The 20,698-nt window shown below is 38.9% G+C and overlaps 1 protein-coding gene across 1 annotated transcript; it reads left to right on the top strand.

The window, feature by feature from the left end:
- The first annotated feature begins 19,269 nt into the window (after positions 1–19,269).
- LOC149288509 (forkhead box protein E4-like) lies at positions 19,270–20,496 on the top strand. Its single transcript, XM_089491818.1, has one exon. It carries the CDS (start codon positions 19,270–19,272, stop codon positions 20,494–20,496), a length of 1,227 nt encoding a protein of 408 aa, XP_089347944.1.
- Positions 20,497–20,698: the final 202 nt, after the last annotated feature.

Here is a 20,698-nt window from a genome sequence, read left to right as displayed (position 1 = left end):
AGTAACATTCATTTCTATTGATCCTCTGTTATTTGAAAAACTAGTTCTCACAGGAAAACACATTTGCTGTAAATTATCAGCATTTTAGAGTTTTACTGTTTGGTTACAAACTTTTTAACTTTTTGGGGGTTTTTTTAATATGTGCATTTAGTATGTATTCTTTTATGGGATTTTTATATATATTCTGTAATTGTCTTACACACAAGCACCAAACCCAGGGGCAAATCTTAAAGGTTTTGGAAACTTGCATAATGCAGGAAAAGTAGACTTGAGGCTAAAAACGTGTTTCTGCATTTGAGCACTGGGTGGCGCTGTAGTAGCATAATGCAATGGTCTGTTCCTGTGATAATGCATTGATCCAGTTATACAGAGGGTAAAATGTAAGAAATTTTTACCTTACCCAGAAGATGGTAGATAAATGAAACAGCCTCTTATCAGAAGTTGCAAAGGTTGACACAATGAGGGAATTAAAGCATATATCATAAAGCTATCCTGAATCTAAGACTTATAAAGGTCAGAGTCTACATCAGAAAAGGCTGTCAGATTCTATGTTTCTAACCCAGTTGTAGGAATTTCTTGATAATCCCTCTCATTACCTTAGAAATTGTAACAGCAGTTACTTGTCAAATGCCATTGTACCGTGCAGTCGGAGTATTTAATACGCCATATTAAAGCTACTCAGATTTATATTTTCTACATTTCCAAGCATGTGCCAGTTTAGGCAGCTGTAACTATTCTAGCAAATACCTTGGGGAGAGGTAATATAATAATAATTACGTAGCGGCAATATGGCAGCTCTCACGCTGAGCTCAAAAGAGACTAACAGCGGTAATTGTATATTAAAGCATAGGAATAATGATCACAATTGGGTATAATCTGGAATATAATACTTCCCCTTTAATATAACATACTTGTACAGACATTGTGCAGGTTATGTGCTTGTTAATTCAGAGATGTTGGTCACTTTCAATGTAAGCATTTAGTTTTTAATGCTTGGTACAGAGCAGTATTTATTGTAACACAGTCCTGTAGTTTGCTTTATCCTGCTCACATCAGAAAATGTGAGCTTCATTCACTAAAGCAAAACAGCCAACATTTTGGGTTTTATTCACTAAAGTGAGTAGTGGCTGAGAAAAATATTTAATCTCATGATAACTATGCTATACCCGACTGGCTCATATTGGGATTGGCACATGGTTAAAATTGTGAGATGAAATGGTTTAAACGAACGCCTTATTTATTCTGCCGCAGAGTAATGCACATCCCTCCGGCACAACAAGAGTTACTTGGTACAAGCAGTAGTATTAATGAGAAAGTGGGCTAATGGAAGGCATGTTAACAATTGTGAAAAAGAAACCCTAGAAAGGGAGGTTTAATGCTAAAATCCTTTTCTCAAACACAGAAGAAGCTGGGTAAACTCTCCTGCTTTTTAGCAAATCCTCAATAAACAGCCAATTCTGCAAACCACCAAAAAAAGCTGAAGATCTAGTTAGTTCACTTTTTTACCCTTACCACTTGTCAATCAAATAGGATAAATACCTGGCTCAATCACATCAATTCTCTCAAAAGAGAAGTCCCATGAAAAAGAAATAATAGTATTAGAATAAATAAATTACTATATAAGTTTAGGTGGTGAACTGAACCTTAGTATTTAGGAGTTTTTCACTGAGATTGCTGTACATACTACGAGCCAACTCTGGCAAAATTCATCTGCAAGAAATGTTCTTCTGTAATCTCCCAGGTTAGTGAATACACTCCAGCAGGGTCCGAATTTAGCACCAACTAGTCCAGGCAGCTAAGGGTGGCACAAGGACCATAGAGGCACTGGGAAGTGGGGTATTCTTCATGGAGAGAAAATTTGAAATAGCAGTTACCCCTGGGCCACCTTATTAGTGGCAGATTGCTGTATTGGGGCATAAATCCCTGTGCCCCTATCTCCTTTGCTGGTGCCTCTCTTCTCTAATCTGATCTTTTTGGAAATTACAATATCATCACCCAGCTTGAATATATTTCACTTTAGGAGACAGGTGAAGGAGAAACCTGTTGAGCTTGGACATAATAAACTTCCATAGTCTCAGTTGATGGGATTAATGTTCTAACTGGACCAAGCAACTATCAGAGTTATGTAGAAAAGACACGTGTAAAGTGCTGTGAGACAATCGACGCAAATATTGCATTGTTATCTATAGGAATGTGTTGCTTTTATTTGTTTTGTTTTATTTATTCATTTACACTCAAGTCCAGAAGTTGTAACACGGAAATAAACTTCCCTCCCAAGTACCTTGAGAGCCAACCACAAGATGCAGGATCTTCTATTCATTTCAACCACCACCTCCACCACTCTATGGTTACCTTCTCCATATGTCCAAGATATTTTCCGTTCGGGTATTTTGAGTTCTGGTTAGTCCTATGTCAAGGTTGGTTGGCATCAGGGCCAGACTAGGTAAAACATGGCGGCTCTGGCACTTTACGGCTAACAGCTGGATGTAACAGGCCGCGCATTGCATTTTTTATGCTCACATAACCTGCAGCCAGGCATATCCAGCTGGTGACCAAATACTGCTGGCAGAGCTGGTGATTAGGAGTTGCTGTCAGCAGGCAACCTGCCGGGGATTTGCCTGGTGTGCCAGATGGCCAGTCTGGGCCTCGCTGACATGCTCCAGTCTTCTGAACAAAAATGACTCGGGCAACAAATTTAGTTTTTTGACTCGGGACTTCATTAGCATTGCCATAAAGAATCAGCTCAGTGTGGTGTTTGAGCATTGAAACTCACCTAATATATCACATGACTGCCTACAATGGCATCCTCCACCTCTACAGATTAAGGTAGTTTGTTGGAGCAAAATGTGATAAAACCAAATTGTCTTTAACGCTAAACTAAATTAAATTTAGAGGATTAATTACGAACGATGGAGGCTTTGTTGATATTGAGGTCCTGATGGAGTACATTATTTGCATCTAAAAAGTGTCCCCTTGGCTTGCAATGCTAGGAGCTGTACACAATACATGGACTATATTCTAGTTCGTATTCATTACAGCAAACTGCCGTATTTGCTCGATTATAAGACGACCCTGATTATAAGACGAGCCCCCAAATCTGAATATTAATTTATGAAAAAAAGGAAAAGCCTGAATATAAGACGACCCTATAGGAAAAAAGTTTTACCAGTAAATGTTAATTCATGTAAACTATTTTTTTAATAAAAGCTATGATTGAGAAAAATATATTGGTTTTATTTCCTTCTATTTTCCAACCTACCCCCCCCCCCCAGTTATGCACATCTGCCCCAGAAATGCCTTATACCCCCTATATGCCACTGTGCCCCATAATATGCCTTTTAACCCTCTAAATGCCACTGTGCCCCATGATATGCCTTTTAACCCTATATGCCACTGTGCCCCATGATATGCCTTTTGACCCCCTATGTGCCACTCTGCCTCCAGAAATGCATTATACCCCTATATGCCACTCTGGCATTTAGAGGGTTAAAAGGCATATTATGGGGTAGAGTGGCATATAGGGAGGTTTAAGACATTTCAGGAGGCAGAGTGGCGTATAGAGGGTTAAAAAGGCATTTCTCGAGGCAGAACGGCATTAAGGGGGTTAAAAGGCATTTCACAGAGCACTCTGCCTACAGAAATGCCTTATGCCCCCATTTAACACTCCCTTCCCCCGCCCCCCCAAACTTACCGGAGCTTCTGAGTCCCCTGTCATGTAGCCGGGGCAGCGTGTAGAGCTCTACGCGATTCGCATAGACAACTTACGCTGCAGCCGGAAGGAGGTGTGGCTAGCAGCGGGAGTTGTCTGCGTCCATCGCGCAGACCTTCCCCGGCTGAGTCTCTTTACCTTTGCTGTTGATCATTATGAATATGGCTCGTTGTGTGTCATGTTGTGTCTATAAATCATGCCCTGCGGATACAAAATATGTTACATGTTTGAAACAGAGTTTCTTCTTCTGCCTTTCAAAGTGTCGTAGTTCCCAGAATCTGCATTTTAGGCGACGTTCCTAATTGCTGATTCGTGTGGCTTTATAGAACAGCGAAACGCTTCAATTTTTTCCCCCTACATACTTCTAGCAAAGTCCCAAAATATTAAAATACATTTCAGAGCGTACAAAAGCCTCTTAAAACCACAGAACACGGTTCTCTTACCTGAAATCCTAAACCATGACTGGCCTAATGCAGCCAGGATACGTTTCTTGATTATAGCAAGCAAATAGTGAACACCACCTTCACTTTATTTTTGATATGTTTAATAATGTAGAAAAGCTTTTTGTTCGTTCCGAAGGCCCTTATATTGTAGTCTGCATCTGACCTTTAAGTGGGTATTGAGGGCCGATTGCCTTGGTAACGGAGTGCATTTATTTGGTTCCAAAATGGTCCACCTCATACCATGCCTTCCTAGACTGGGAGCTGTCAACACTTTCCCCAATTTTATGTCAGGCTGAACGCAGATCGGATTTGCTGTCTGGGGGCAATATTAAAAAAGATCTTTGCGTGAGGTCAGCTGGATATATCAAACGTCTTAACGGGCCTTGTTCACAGCTCCCGCTCCAAAGAGATCTCTGTTGAAACATTATTGGATGAATGACTCTGTTGTTAGTTTGCAATTAGTCGAGAGCTGCCTCTGAGGCCCTGTCAGCGAAGTGCGTAAAACAGTGGAATAATTGAACATTGTCTGGTTTCAGAGGACCTGCGATGGTATTTGGAATGAACAGACTGGTGCATCACTATATTTTATATACCGAGGTGGCGTTTCTCTTCTCTTATTTACTCTAAGTCGTCAGGTGTGTTCAAAGACAACGTCAAAACGTATCCATTATTAGTACTTACACGGCATCATCGTGGCACTTTACCTTCTTAATACATGTAATAGTTATGGAGCCACTAAGTGGCATTTTTTTTTAACAGGGCAAGGCAGTGTGGCCTTCTTCTTTAATTAGCCAAACAATAGAGGGATAAGGACAACCAAAACCAGAATGGAAACCTATTTTTGTCCTACAGCAGAAAGCCCTTGTACAGCCTTCCAGAAGTGGGTTGGCGTCTGGTACACCTTCAACTGTCTCATATACCACTAAGTAGTGTCATGGACCAATGCCACCAACGTTTTACACTTAAACCACACAAAACTTCCTAAGGGGAGGAAGCAGAAGACCCGAAGATCCTCTAGGTAGCCAATTGGAGGCCTCACGGCACTACGGGAGGTATAGGTTCATCACACAAAAGTGCCACCACTTAGGAGATAAGTTGGTATTCGGAGACCAGCTTGCCTGCTACATGTCACCTACGTTGGTGGCACTCTAGTGGTTAAGACTAGGGCACTGTGTTAGGGGGGCGATTGCAGACTTCACAAAGAACACAGCATAATGATTGCCCTCTCATAAAGATATTAATGCAGCTGGTTTAGTTTCTAAACTCTGAAGCACAGGTGGTAAGCTGCTAGTTTCCTACCAGGCCATGTAAGGATGGACACTTATCCTTTATCAGACAAGAAACACAAACTAATGATCCTGTGACATGCTGTGCAACAAACTATCAACAGGGGTATTCCTACTAGAATGTGGGTTAGACCGAGATGTGAATGTACACAAAGACCAGGCGAACGTGGAACAGCAGCTGTCAGACCTCAGGAATCTTGGAGATGCTGTGAGAGGGTCATGTTATTTTAACTCAGACAAAGGCTTTAAGTCTTGAGCGTAAGAGACTTACATACAGAATTGCTTAAAAATAGAGTTACATGTGAGTCTAATCTGCCATGTAAACAAAGTTGATGATAACAGATTTGTGGGATAAGAGAGGAATGTTGTGTTTTTGTGAGTTTTTTGCACACATTGCACCTGTCCGATAGATAGAGGGATAGATAGATAGAGATAGATAGATAGATAGATAGATAGATAGATGGATTGATAGATGATAGATAGATAGATAGATAGATAGATAGAGATCGATAGATAGATAGATAGATAGATAGATAGATAGATAGATAGATGATAGATAGATAGATAGATAGATAGATAGATAGATAGATAGATAGATAATAGATAGATAGATTGATAGATGATAGATAGATAGATAGATAGATTGATAGATGATAGATAGATAGATAGATAGATAGATAGATAGATAGATTGATTGATTGATTGATAGATAGATGATAGATAGATAGATAGATAGATGATAGATAGATAGATAATAGATAGATAGATAGATAGATAGATAAATAGATAGATAGATAGATTGATAGATGATAGATAGATAGATAGATAGATGATCATATTTGTGCATTTGCCTAATGTAGCTCCTAATGCTGTCATTAATAGATAGTGGTTACTTAAGAATTTTAAATTTGTGATCCAGCTCATTGTTTGACATTTCAAGTTTAAGTAAGTTTGATTTTAATTTTAAATATTGTCAAATTTAAAAGAAATTAAAAAAAATATTCAAAGTGGTCATGCAGGTATGATTGACCCAACAGCACGGTCTGCCCTATCATAAGGATGTCTTGTCAACTGAGTTAGTTGGGGGACATGGAGACGTAAAATTTGATGTAAAGTTTCAAACCTCAATCAGTCCTTGGTCTCATCTTAGATTCATCTTAGATTCAGGATAGAAACAGTTCTGGGACACACCAGATTCTCTGCTCTATAACCAAGCAAGTGCATGCTGGCGGGTGGTGCCAGAGACAAAAAAAAACCTGGGGCAGGTTCAACTGGTCCTGCAGTCCAGCTATTACTGAATGACTTGTGTTTAATTCTATTTTATCTTTATTCATGGAGGAACACTAAAAAAACATGGATGGGGAGTTGAGTTCGGTCTGCATGCTCAGCATGGGAACCACACTGAGTAAGCAATCCTTAAACTGTTCACCTCGGCCTGGGAAGGCAGCAGTAGGTGCCGGTTTAGAGCTGTCAAACATTCCACAGAATCAGCCAGATGAACTTGAATTGGATCTTGGGAAACCAGACTTATAGAAAGTGCCTGCAGCTAGACATGAATCAGAGTTACAGTAGCTCATTCTCTTTTGAAGGACCAGAGCTGACCCATCATAACCACTTCACGTACAGCATGGAAAGAGCTTGAAAGCTAATGACAAATATGTTATATAGTGGCTGATACAATGCCGAGGAGGAAAACATGTTTCAGCAGCCATAGCAAGAAAACGGTAACACAATTTGTAGCTCGGAACCAAACAGGAAAGGATCTCCATACTAAATGTTTAGTTTTTTTCTGCCAAAGAAATTGTGGTGGTTCTATCAGTCCAGCAGGTGAGTTTCATAGAAGGGTTCTCCTGCGCAGAAGTGGACATGCACCTATACTTACCATGAACCAGCTCTAGTGCTAGCTCCCGTGAGGTTTCTGGGCGTGGAGGTTAAAGGACCCCCTCCTTTGCGCATTCCATGGAAAGTGATCCCATTGATTTATAATGGGAGTGATTTCCCACCAATGATGGGCTGCTTTAAGCAGCCAAATTTGTCATGAATTGAAGCCGCAGATTTTTTAGCAGATAAGTGGGTATATTAAAGGTAAAAAATGCATGCATCCTTAGCGAGGCTTTTTGGACCAGTAGACTGGCCCTTATGATTCATTTTTTTCTGTTTGATATAGAGCTTCTTAGCAACTGGGCCAGGTTTAGGGGTCTCAAAAAGCAGAACACGATGCCACAATCTAATGAAGTTCAAGAACATTGACATCGACTTCAGTCTGGAAAGGGTAACAAAATTACTAAGGCTCTGGGACCCCAGCAAACCACGGTGGGAGCCATTATCTACAAATAGAGAAATCTTGGAACAGCGGTGAACCTACCAAAATTACTCCAGGAGAGAATCGACAACTCATCCAGGAGGTCACAAAACAACCCAGATGTAAAGAGCTGCAGTCCTCACAGTATTTACTATTCCACAACAAGAAAGAGGCCGTGCAAAAATGGGAGTTCCTAGGGGGAAAGCCACTGTTGACCAAAAAAGAACACAAAGGCTTGTCTGATATTTTCCAAAATGTTATTCTGTGGACTGATGAGTCAAAAATGTAACTTTCGGAAAGACACGGGTCCTGTTACATCTGGCACAAAGCTAACGTAACATTCCACAATAAGAACATCATATAACCACTCAAACACGGTGGCGGTAGCGTGAGGGTCTGGGGCTGCTTCGCTGCTTCAGGATTTGTGCGAGTTACCATAATTGATGGAACCATGAATTCTCCTCTCTACCAGAAAATCCTGAAGGAGAATGTCCAGCCATCAGTTTGAGACCTAAAGCTCAAGCACAGTTAGGTTAGGCAGCAGAACGACGACCACGAAGCACACAAGCAAGTCCATCTCTGAATGGCTCCAAAGAAACAAAATGAAGGTTTTGGAGAGACCTCTGCAAAGTCCTGATATATTGATATTCTGTAGCATGACCATAAAAAAAGCTGTTCATTCCCAAGAACCCTTCAATGTGGCTGACCAAGAATAGTGGCCAACATTCCTCCACAGCAAAGTCAAAGACTCATTGCCAGTTATCGCAAGCTTTTGATTGCCGTTACTGCCGTCAAGGGAGGCACAGCCAGTTATTAGGTTTAGGGGGGCAATAGCTATATAGGGTGATATAGGTTTTGATTAACTCTTTACCTTCAATAACTGAAATGATCATTTAAAAGCTACATTTTGTGTTTTTCTTATATTAAAAATTAGATGTATTATCTGAAACATTTAAATGTGACAAATAAGTAGAACATTAGAAGCAGGCAAATACTTTTTCACAGCGCTGTATTGATGACTCCTAGAGACGCATATCTGTTTTCATTGTCCAAAGCTATTTCTGGGTTTTGGATCGGTGCTTGGAGTGCAGCATTTGCAGCGGTGGAGAGAGAAACCTGACAGCACTTACAGAGGCATGTCAAACATGGGTTTAAGATCTCCCAATGTATAATGACCTCTTAGTATAGACCTCCTGGAGTGACTGACAGCCTTTTAATAGAGCATTAGGGGATTAACTGCCCTTGTTTGCTCTGGGATTCACCTGCCAGACAGAAGTATCAGAGAGGTGCATGTTCAGTCTCAGGGTAAAGATATTTGCTCAATTTCTTTATCATAAAAGATGGATTTTGGACGCATTTAACCCTTTTTAGTCTACAGGATCTATAGTGGAGAAGATTGTTAATAAATTACTGTTTTATCACAGAGCAACTCATTTTTTAAGTCATTAAAGAGACTTACCATAGTTTTCATAAGTAGCTAAAAATTAAATGGGAATACTTTTTAAAAAGCACCGTATGTAATCAGTTCTTCTACATTTTGGTTAAAATAAAAAAATCCTACAAATCCCAATAGACACGTCTACTTTCTGCAGCAGAAGCTCACTGGGGTCAAATTACACTGCAAACTCTCCTGTCAACCCTTCTTTAGTGAATAAACCCATTTTTATTATTATTCTTATACCTTTATATCAAATAGGTGTGTTTTAATGTTCTTTTTTTTATTATTATAACATTAAACCACCTTTTTCAGGAGGTTAGGTTTTTATCAAGTCATACTCAAATCATCCTGGAGTTTAAAGTTGGACTTACCTATTTGTTTAGGCGCATCGTCGTAGTCCTTTGCAGCTGCTCTCGAAACCTAATGAAGAACTACAGATATAGAAATTTGCCTTCGGCTTACTGGTTTCCAAACTGATAAGCAAATTTTATTCCAAATAAATCCATGAAAATTGAAGTAGACACCTCCCAAAAAAATTCTAGGGGCTGCTTGTATATAACTTTCATTGAAATACATTTTTATCAGTATATTATGTTTATTTATTCTTGATACATTTTCCTTGTAATAAAGGAAGGCAGAATTTGATTTGTGTGGTGTCGTGTGCACCACAGGGGCTGACCACACGAATCCTTATCTTGTGTGTAGTGAGATCTAGTAACTCATTGATTCTGAATGTAATTAATGAATCAAACTTAATTAAAAAGGCTGAGTTAGCAATATTTATTCACATCAATATATTGAATTTATTCAAAGGCAGCACTGTTAAGTAATCCTATGGATCGTTGCTGTTATAGATTTCATTCTATCACTCTTAATACAATGCCCCCTATCCTGCTCCACCCTATGCTTCTCCCACTGCCCTGATCTGCTGAAAGGGGTCATCTGTGCCCCAGAGCCCATGAGTGCTCAGTCCCAGTTAGTGGCCATGAGACCTAATAAGGGGGCCTATGAAAAATCAAGAAGATCAGCTCACAAAGGGCCCATACACTGCCACTGGTTCTATCCCCCTGATGGCAGCCCTGTCTGGTGGGGTGCAACGTTATGGTCCTGTACTTCTTCTTCATAGATCAAACCGTGGAGCAGCAGACACATAGATATCTCTCAATGACATCAAATGCTGAGTACTAGGTCGGTAGACAAAGTTTACAAAAGTTTACAAAAAGATTCTAGAACTAAACACAGCACTGTAGTTAATGCTCAAATAAATTGTGTTGCACTTTTTAAAAGCTAATTTATTTTGATTTAGTTTGGTTAATGTTCTCCTTTACGCTGAATGCTTGATTGCTATGCCTTTATGTCTTACCAATACTTTGTTAGATTCATAAACGTATAGTGTAAACTTTACGTATACATTTATTTCATGTATGATGTGTGGTTAAATATTGACTGTCCATTCTGTGCTCCTGTCTCACATCTGATCCTAAAACATTGGCGATATATAAATAAATCAAAAATTGCCAGGTCAGAACTAACAAAGTAGCCAGAGAATACTACAATAACCTTTTCAATAGAAGTCTTTGAAATGGCGAAAACAGAAGGGCTAAATGCCAGAAACAAATGTTTTCCCACTCAAACAAGGTCATCTGTAAAATTTCATGAACAATTGGCTGTTTTTGTAATTGCGTGTCAGACCAAGTGCACCCAGAATGTAAGCAGTTGTTTGATACAAGGAGAGTGAAATGAGATAATCCGTGTTTTCATCATCCGTAGGCCTTTCTTTTCACGGGATGTGGGCCGTACTTTATTAGGCTGAGCAGTTCTGGGCCTGTAAGAAAGACTCAGGCCTTTCTCATCTCTATGAGAATGGCCCAGTGAATGATTCCCAAGTGTTTACTCAGCATTTGTCTCCTGCTCCATCAGAGGAATGGGGAGGGGTGCCGACAGATCTTTTGTTCGGCCAAACAGCCTGATGTGTTATGACAATGTTCCATGAATATGCAGCATGGCAGAAAGGATTAGACCCAGTACATTTCCCCTCAGGCCTCGTTTTTTTGCCTGGGATGTTCAGAGCTTTAAGGATGACCTGCTCGTAGCCAGGGCATCCAACATTAGATTTTCCTGCAGATAGGGGGTTGAAATCCCACACATGTCCAAATGTGTTAACATCTCACTTGAGCACTGGTCGGTCTTACTCACTGTCCTTTGTTTATCTAAAAGTCCCGAGGTGTGTGCAAGAATCTTTGTACTGGAACAATAGCCGATACTTTGTTACAAAGGAAGATGAGAATATGAAGCAGGAACTCACAGAGATTCCTTAGATAATGGGAAAGAAATCCATTTTAGGTATACTTGGCCAAACGTAGCATTATGTCAGCAATATGAAAATGTCTTCTGTAACGTGTTGAGTTCTGATGTTGTATGGTTGAGTGATGAATAGAGAGATGATTTGCTTTGAAGGCCACTCTTGCAACCCAAACTGAAACATCAAGGCTAGACCTTGCTCACAATGGAGGCTACTTGAGAAGAACAAACCTAATGTTTGGCGCTCACCTTGGTATCGTTGATACATAAACGTTCTTGTCAAAACATGACTTGTTCATAAAATATTATTGTCTCAGCAGAAGTCGCAAGGTAAAAACCTTTTAGAAAAGCAATGGTTCAATGATTGACAGAGAGGTGGCTTCATTCCCAGCTACATTCATGGATGCATAAAGCGTCCCCAAAGATTTCATGAATCCATCTTGCACCTATAAAATTTTTACATGAATAATAAGGTTATTTTAGAGTAGAGGTTGTAGCCGTATTAGTCCAGTGGTGTCAATATAAAATAACAGATGGAATGAGTATCTTGTGATAATACCTTTTTTATTGGACTAACAGAATTTTGGAATGACAAGCTTTCGGGAGCTCTTATTTTACAAATTTTAGGCACTTGCCTGTTTAGTTCGAGCGGTCCACCCGCAGACATATACTCTACTTTATTTGGGAGACGCGTTCTCTGTTTCTGCAGACAAGCATCTTTGTGACGTACGTTACTTTTCCATAGTCACGACTTTTACGTATTTCCTGGGTATGATGTTATTAAAAAATCAATTTAGCTAAATTATATATTTTTCTGTCTGTCATCTTGAAACACAAAGTTTGATGGCCCATAAGAACCAATTGGCACTACTTTATTTTTCTTTAAAGAATTCAGGGAATGCCAAAATACATTACAAGTGTTTATTGAGATAATAGGTCGTGTTTGATGGGACTATTTGCTAGACTCTTTCTCAGACTTAGGGCCATCTGGTTCCAATACTAGTTAAACTAGAAAAGAACAGACCAGTAAAGAATCTGAGTTCCTGTGGTTGACATCAATTGAAACTAACTTTATTCAACCAGAATATCTGGGTAGCAAACTTTTTAAATGAAAAGTGGAGTAGGAACCCTACAGTTCTCCGACCAGCCACGGGATCTAAAGTTAATAGATAGTCCCAAGGGATGTTCTAAGTGGTCCTTAATGAACACTAGAGTTGATAAAAGATTGATTTGCATCTGACAATTATCTACTTAGGACGAGCGAGGATAACATTTCTGTTATCAGGTAAGATCTGGATTAAATCTGGTCAATCTGCGAGAACAGACAAACAATCAGCAAAACATTGGAAATGAACATATTTATTGTTGAAAAACTGATGGGGGAATTCTTGGTGTAATTTAGGGGCTTCCATGACACACACAACATTTCTGAGTCACGCAGAACGTGTCTGCCTGATTCGAGCAATTTCTCAGGCCTGTACAGAATACCATGGAATACAAAATGATTATTATTATTTCAGCTGAGGTGAGATACAAAAATAGCCCCATGGTTTAAGGTTCATGAATGTCAAGAGAACAATTTATGTTAGATTATGAATGAAACCCGCCAGTTTTGTCCCTAATTAGGTGTTTTAGGTGGACTTGCGTAAAAAGGGTGACGTACACATATACACATGATGCAGAGATGGGAATGGAAGCTCTCTACAAGTTAAAATGGTTAAAAAAGGGTTCCTGTAGTTGGGATCTCAGCCCTGGTAGGATATGATATACCAAATGACAACGCATTATGTTATTGGGAGTGCTTACGAGTGGATACTATGCTGCATATTCAGTGGAAATGCCCTAAGCTTGGGGGATTTTGGAAAAAAAACATTTCCACCATAATTGTTGAGGTCTTGAGTGTTCCTTTAACCTTAAAATCACAGGTGGCTCTCCTTCACTTTCTTTCCAATGATCTCACACACTTACATCGTAAATGATTACATTCCTATACGGTAATATTAGTGGCAAAACTGACACGGTCGTACTTGGAAGCAAGCAATTTTCCCATCTATAGGGGTGAAGTTTTAAATACTATGGAAAAACTTAGGATCTTAGAACCTACTAATACTTACCAAAACGTTCTCTGTAGCAAATACTATACAAGCATGCTTTTTTTTTTTTTTGTAGGTCCATATATTTGTGATTTATACTCTTAATATTACACTTCCTTTATTTAAAAATAATTGTGTAATTATTTGTTTAATTTAATATATGAAAATTGTGCTTTGAATGTATGTACAATGGGGGGAAAAAACAGACCCAGACTAGCCATTGGGCTGACCATCAAAATGCCAGGTGGACCAGTGCCCCATGGAGCCTTTCATGTAGCTTTATTTCTACTCATTCTATCCTTTAGTGTGGATAAAAATTGCCCCTGGCACTTTAAGGCCAGTGGCCAATAAATGACAAAAGCAGTGGGTTTCCATGGCATATTTAAAAACAAATATTATGCTTTTCTATGACGTTAACATATTGAATGAAGTGGGTCATAGGGTGTATCTTTTGGGGCTAAATAAATAGATAAATAAATTAATGTAAATTATAACCACTAGTGTGCAACCAGGCATGTCCGTAAGTCCGTAATATCAATATAATATGTTTTTTTGTAAACAAAACTGGGTTTCCTTGCACACAGCGTCTGTTTGATCTGTTAGCATTTAGTTGACTTCTTGTTTTTCTAGGTAGAAATGTTAATCAAGCGATCCATGTCTAATATTCTGGGAAACAAAAAGTGGAATATTAACTGGGAGGATATCATTTTCTACTTGTTTTTCATTGTTCCGAAGATGGTTTTATAGCAACAAGATATTCAACGACAGAGTTCTTGCAGTAATTACAAAAGAAGAAATTACTTTTTGGAGAAACATTTGGTGTTCCTGCACTGGGGCAAAATGCAAAAGCATATTCTGCGCGCTACAATGCAGGCCACAACGCATTCTAAGGGAATAGATAGGGAAATAGTTTGCTCTTCTGCGTATATATTAAGCATATTTTAAAACCCCAAACCTTGGCAAAAGTCACCATGGACGCTAATGGCCTCCTGTTGATTACTCTGCAGTTTATATATATTCCACAGTGTAACCCACTGATTTTTTTTTTAACAATATTAGCCTTATTTTTTATTGCCCTTACAGCCAGTGGAACCATAGTTAGCCAGTGACTTATCGGCCCCTCAGGCAGCAAGGGAGCGAATGTTAACTGTCCGGATGTTCATTGTCACAGAGCTGCCTAGAAGGGTTGTGTTAAGGTGTCAGGGAACACGTCTCCTCACAGCTTATTGTTTGTCAAGTCGTTCGGCTAATAGGCAGATTAGTGCCCATCTGATGGAAGGCTATGGAAATGGACAGAGACAGAGGTGTGCTAAGGCCTCAGGCATCCTCTTACAAGTAATTGCTAAGGCGTCTTGTAGGTAATTACTATTAACACACTGGCAGCACATGCGAAACAAGTATAAAAACAAACAATAGACCCAAAACGATCAAAATTGATACAAAGTATCACACAGACACCAACATTGCAATGTTTGGCCAAGAAGATGAAGACGCTGCCTTTGTGGTGGACTGTGTTTCATGGCCAGGTAGAATGTTTCCTCATACAATATCCTGGAACCATGATCAGTTTTAGGATCCGGATAAGTTGATTCCCCTACTCATGGTCTGTTTCTGATTGGTTAAACATTTTGTAGATTTATTTCAATCTTTAAAACTCATATCAGGAGATTGATACTTTATGAATCTGTTTTTAGTTTTTGTGCTGGGATCTAGTTTACCAAAGTACCTTTATGCATTGGGCTAAAACAATTAGGTAGTAACTTTATTATGTATTCCTTATAACATCATAGTAACTTCACAACTATGAAATATCTTCTGTGGTTACTAGTAAGTATTCATGTATTTGCAAATAAAATCTAGTTACCTCTCACTATATATTGATTTTTACATTAGAAATAGGAAAAAATATCCACGATAGGTTAGGTGGTAAGAGTTTATTAGCCTTATGATGGATTTATGTTTCAGCTGTACAACAAAAATGTTTTTTTTGTAGAACACTTTTTTTTCTACAACAGAGACCACCCATTATAGATCAGATCACAAGTCAAGACCCTCATAAAATGACAACACATTTTCTCATATAACATAATAGTTTATATAACTATTCATATAGAATTGTGCCAGTTCTGTTAATAACTTTCAGGAACACTGGGTGATAGATGGAAAAGGTCTCAGGCCAACCTCAGGTCATAATCTGGGAATGAAGTGCCACCAAAATACCAATTTGATCTTCATGTGTCCTGTTTTGGTGCATAAGAAGCTAGATAGGTTGAAGGTTGTCTGTTCAATGAAGCAAAATCTCAGTGACCCAGAATGGAAAAGTCTTCCGGCAGGAAACAATATCTGAATACTTTTTAAAATGTAACATTACTGCCAGAGGGCCGTGTAATTAGTCGCACTCTTCATGTTCTTGTCACTCAAGGCTTAACCTGATTAAAAGGAAAAAAGTTTTACAAAAATGATTCCTTATGTTACCTGTTTTACATAAACATTTGCCATGAAACACTAATATGTACAACACAATTTTTACAATTTCAATACCATGTGTCCATTATCAAATATATGATTCAAGTAGTAGAACCTTGCCCAACTCCAACGAACCTACCTTGAAAACAGTGCATTGGTATGAAGGAAAGGGGCAGTTACACCAATGTGAGGGACCCAGGGCCCTTCCAGAAGCTGGGCCCCATACAGCTGTACTGGCTGTGGAAAGAAGGATCAGAACAAAGGTAAATTGTCCAGAATTGGTGGTGGAAGGAATGCCAAGATGGCAATTGTTCATCATTCAGGGCAGAAAGACCTCTTATCATCTTTCGATCCCCTAACAAAAATTATGGGCCACTTACAAAAACAAACTGACCCAGCCCCTATACAGTTTTTCTTGTTTGGTTTTGATTCTGTTTCTTAGGTCAGTTCATTGCAGAACGTAACAAAAAGCCATTAGAAGGGCTAATGAAGAACACAAAATTTAAGAACACGGAATTAAGAGCTTAACACCAAATGCTTGGCATGAGCAAGGAGGTCCTTCTGCCTGTTGTATTTGGCAAGATGGATGGCTTCATAAGTAAGCAGTGAGTAGCCAGTCACAATCCTTCATCATACAGAAGACTAATGGAGGCAACCAGAGAATAAGAACATGCCACCAAGTGGGATACCTGTTGACAGAACCCAGTAATGATATCCCACCATTGTCACATCTAGAAAGTCTAAGCCTCTGATGGGTGGGTTCTGATTTGAGCCCAACTGGTTTCAGGCTATTGTCCTGGGTCCTACCATGCACCCCCATAATGTTTTTAATACACACTGCAGTGGATCCATTTTTTTATTTTGACATGTTATCAAAAAAATTTCAGCGCTGTACATTTGACAATGTATACACTTCTTAATTGTTTCTCAAAATCTGTGAGTGACTCCTTTACATTCTCTTATTAAGTATATTGGACTACAGTGGAATATCCCTACCATATGGTATTATATTACAGAAATTACATATTTACACATCATATTATTTAACCAATTTTAAAACTAGACTTGAAATCTTAATAAGAGAGACAATTGGCTGAAATTATGGACATTAAGTTGTGTTTGTGTGGGGCGATTCTAAATGTGATTATACCCCCCTCTGTTTAATTGACTTCATGATTCAAGAAAAAACTTTAATCCTGATTTATGAAAGTGATCCTAACCAGTCTGAATGAAGTGAAAATCATTTGGCACATGACCTGCCACCAAACAGTGTGAATTTTTCCCACCTGAGCACCTCATTTTCTAGTAATTTTTATTACATGTACTATTTCCTTAAGAGTTCTGGAGTTAAATATTATATACAGCCACTTACAGGCTAGAAGAAAACACTAGAAAAAAAATAAAGGGGTTAACTGCAAAGAAGAAAAGACAATTTTTAGGGCCATTATATTATTTTGCCATTTTTTAGTGAATTATTCGTTTTTTATTATTAGAAAATTATATGTAGTCATTTAGAAACTGCCAAACATTTTAGAGATTGTATGATTTTCTTTACTCATGTATGTATATGCATATATTAATTGAATTTTGTTTAATTTGGATATTAAAAAAAACCTGGCAGAAAAGCTCTAAATACCAGATGAGTATTATTGGAATTCAATTACAAAAGTCATCTTTGAAAGAGCCAAGCACATCAATTCTGTGAACTACAGCTCTCATCATGCATAGCCAGCCTTTAGCAAACTGAGTGTGATATAATCTTCCATTACTTGTAGGCAAAAAGCTGTTTATCTGTTTTTGAAACACAACAGAGATACATCTATATAAAATGTGATTTGGGTTTGGATTTAGTTTTTTTCAGGGAAAAAATATTTAGCCCTAAATTTAGCAGAAAAATAATAATTTCCTTGCAGCTGAAAAGTATTGAAAATGATTACGAGTACTCTGTGAACAGTATAAATGGCGTTAACAAGAATTCATTTAAACCCCCTTAATTAGCGTTATTTTCACGCTTCTAAAACCAGAATCTGTAATCCAGCAATCAGAATCTATTACTCACACTAATCTACTTGATCCCAGTGACAGATAAGAAAACACAATTTACGGTAATATTTAGCGCTAAACGAACATGCTGAAACATTTTTTATATTTATCACAATGTTTATCGAATAATGAATATTTTTTTAATTATTAATTTCATACATTATTATATCACAAGAAATTTTCAATGGTTAATGTGTACCAATAATAATTATGAATTCTCCAAAACAATTGTTTCTATAATGAAAAAATATCTTTGCATTTCTTAAACATTAATATTGAGAAAATATTTAACTTTATATATATATATATATATATATATATATATATATATATATAGTATATTTCTATAGATCAGCACAATATAAAAAAAGTTATTTAAAATACATAAAAAATGATTCTTTGACAAATGTCCTCATATAGTTTCTATGTTCCGTATATTTAGGACTCTCGGCACAACCTGAACATTTGGGTATTACTCTAGATACATACACACCAGTTAGTAGGTATCTAGTACAGAAAGGGTTACAATTCAGTAAAAAGTAAGATGGGTGAATTAAAAAATACCAATGATTATCATTAGGAGAAATAATACGTTGACTATTTAACAGAAAGTAAAAAAACAGCTATAGAGTTCCTGAAATAATTAAACTGTCTCTTAAAAATCTAGTTTTTGCCAAAATGAGAAGAAATCCTTATTCAGGTGGTGTTGGAGACTCTGAGTCTCTGTCATAAAAACTAAAGGCCCAACGAACTGGCTCTTCGTCTTCATCTTGGTCATATTTTAAGTAGAAAAATGATACTAGTCCCAACCATGCCACCCTATCTATGAGACGTAAGTTTCCCAACTTTCCATTCCTCAAACAGCTTGGCCACAAAGGTCCATGTCAACTGCTCCCCAGAACCCCAAGACCCCTATTGCGCTGCAGAACTCTCACCAGGGTGGGTGTGATGAAAAAATGTAGGTTTCTGTGGCTGGGTCTTATCTGTGCAGAGTTAAGAGCCAGGCTATTGAGAGACTAATACCATGGGTGGGAATTGTAATTAAGGGCTTTGACACTGGAATGGGAAACTGGGAGGCGCCAGGCTATTACCTCTCTGCTATATAAGACAGGTTGGACTGCAGCACCTGGTCTGTCTGGATAGATCCCAAATGACATTTTCTAAGGGGAATCTGAGAGCTTTTTGTTTATGAATCTGGCAAATTTCTCCTATTATTCAGGCATGTGCACCATGACTGCAGATTCACAGCAATCCCCCTCTGAAGCATCAAGTCCAATGGGGACATCCCCCAACATGTCTATGGAGTCCCCAGGGTCCATCAGAGTGAAGGAAGGGGTCTCCATCAAGTCTGAGCCAAAAGCGATCTGTAGCCCAGAGGAAGAGGTTAGTACGGGACAGCTAGAGGAGCATACCCACACTCCAGGTGGGAGAAGAAGAAAGCGTCCAGTCCAACGTGGGAAGCCCCCGTACAGTTACATAGCTCTCATTGCTATGGCCATAGCCAATTCTCCAGAGAGGAAGCTGACACTTGGTGGCATCTATAAGTTCATAATGGAAAGGTTTCCTTTCTACAGAGAGAACTCAAAAAAATGGCAAAACTCCATCAGGCACAACCTCACCCTCAATGACTGCTTTGTCAAAATCCCCAGGGAACCAGGACACCCTGGTAAGGGTAACTACTGGACATTGGACCCAGCAGCAGAGGACATGTTTGACAATGGCAGCTTCCTAAGGAGGAGAAAGCGATTCAAGAGGACAGATATAACCACTTACCCGGGATACATGCAGAACAGCAGCGCCTTTACCCCTACCCCAGCTGGCAGACCAACTTACCCCAACAGCATTTACTCCAACGTCGGGTCTGGATACAACCATCAGATACATACACAGTCCCACCACCCAAGCATGGTTCACCACTACCAGGTCCCTGGGGGATCTGGCCAAGGTCAGCACAGGATGTTCAGTATAGACAGTCTAATAAGCCAGCAGTCTGTAATGCAACCATCCCCTGGATCAGAACTGAATCATCACTCACTGGGCTTAAATGGGGACATTGGGACCATGACCAGCAGCTGTTCTGTAGCAGACCTTTCTTGCTTTCAAGCTCAATCTATCAGCCCAAATGGAGCAGGAGCCCTAATAAACAGACCTTCTAATGCCATTTCTTCTAACCTGGTTTACAACTATACATCATCCCCTCCTCACCTGTCAGTGCCCCAGGCCAGCTACTCCCCCAATAACTCCCAGATATATGGTGCCTCCAACAGACTGTCTATAAGATCTGGACCCTGCATAGATCATACAGACCAGCTCTTGAACTTGCCAGGCTCTCAGGTGAATGGGGTATGCCAGTATAATAACAACTCCTATATGAGACAGGGCAGTTTTGCCTCTGGACTTGAAAGATACATGTAGATAAAACATGTAGAATTAGAGACTTTTGATTCAAAAATGTGTCATTCCATTAAATCTTCCATACATTCCAGGTCTGTGTATAAGAAATTGTTTTTGTTATTATTATTATGATGTAATTTAATGCACTGGATATCTGAATACACACTCAGTATGAGACATTAATATGACCTTCGCTGGGCAGAGGAGTGACTCAGGCATCCTG

The sequence above is a fragment of the Sceloporus occidentalis genome, unplaced genomic scaffold (assembly GCF_023333645.1).
Source record: "Sceloporus occidentalis isolate IW3139 unplaced genomic scaffold, rSceOcc1.0.p SCAF_51, whole genome shotgun sequence".
NCBI lineage: Eukaryota > Metazoa > Chordata > Lepidosauria > Squamata > Phrynosomatidae > Sceloporus > Sceloporus occidentalis.
The sequence above is the reverse complement of the archived record's forward strand: the minus strand, read 5'-3'. Positions and strand labels throughout refer to the sequence as shown.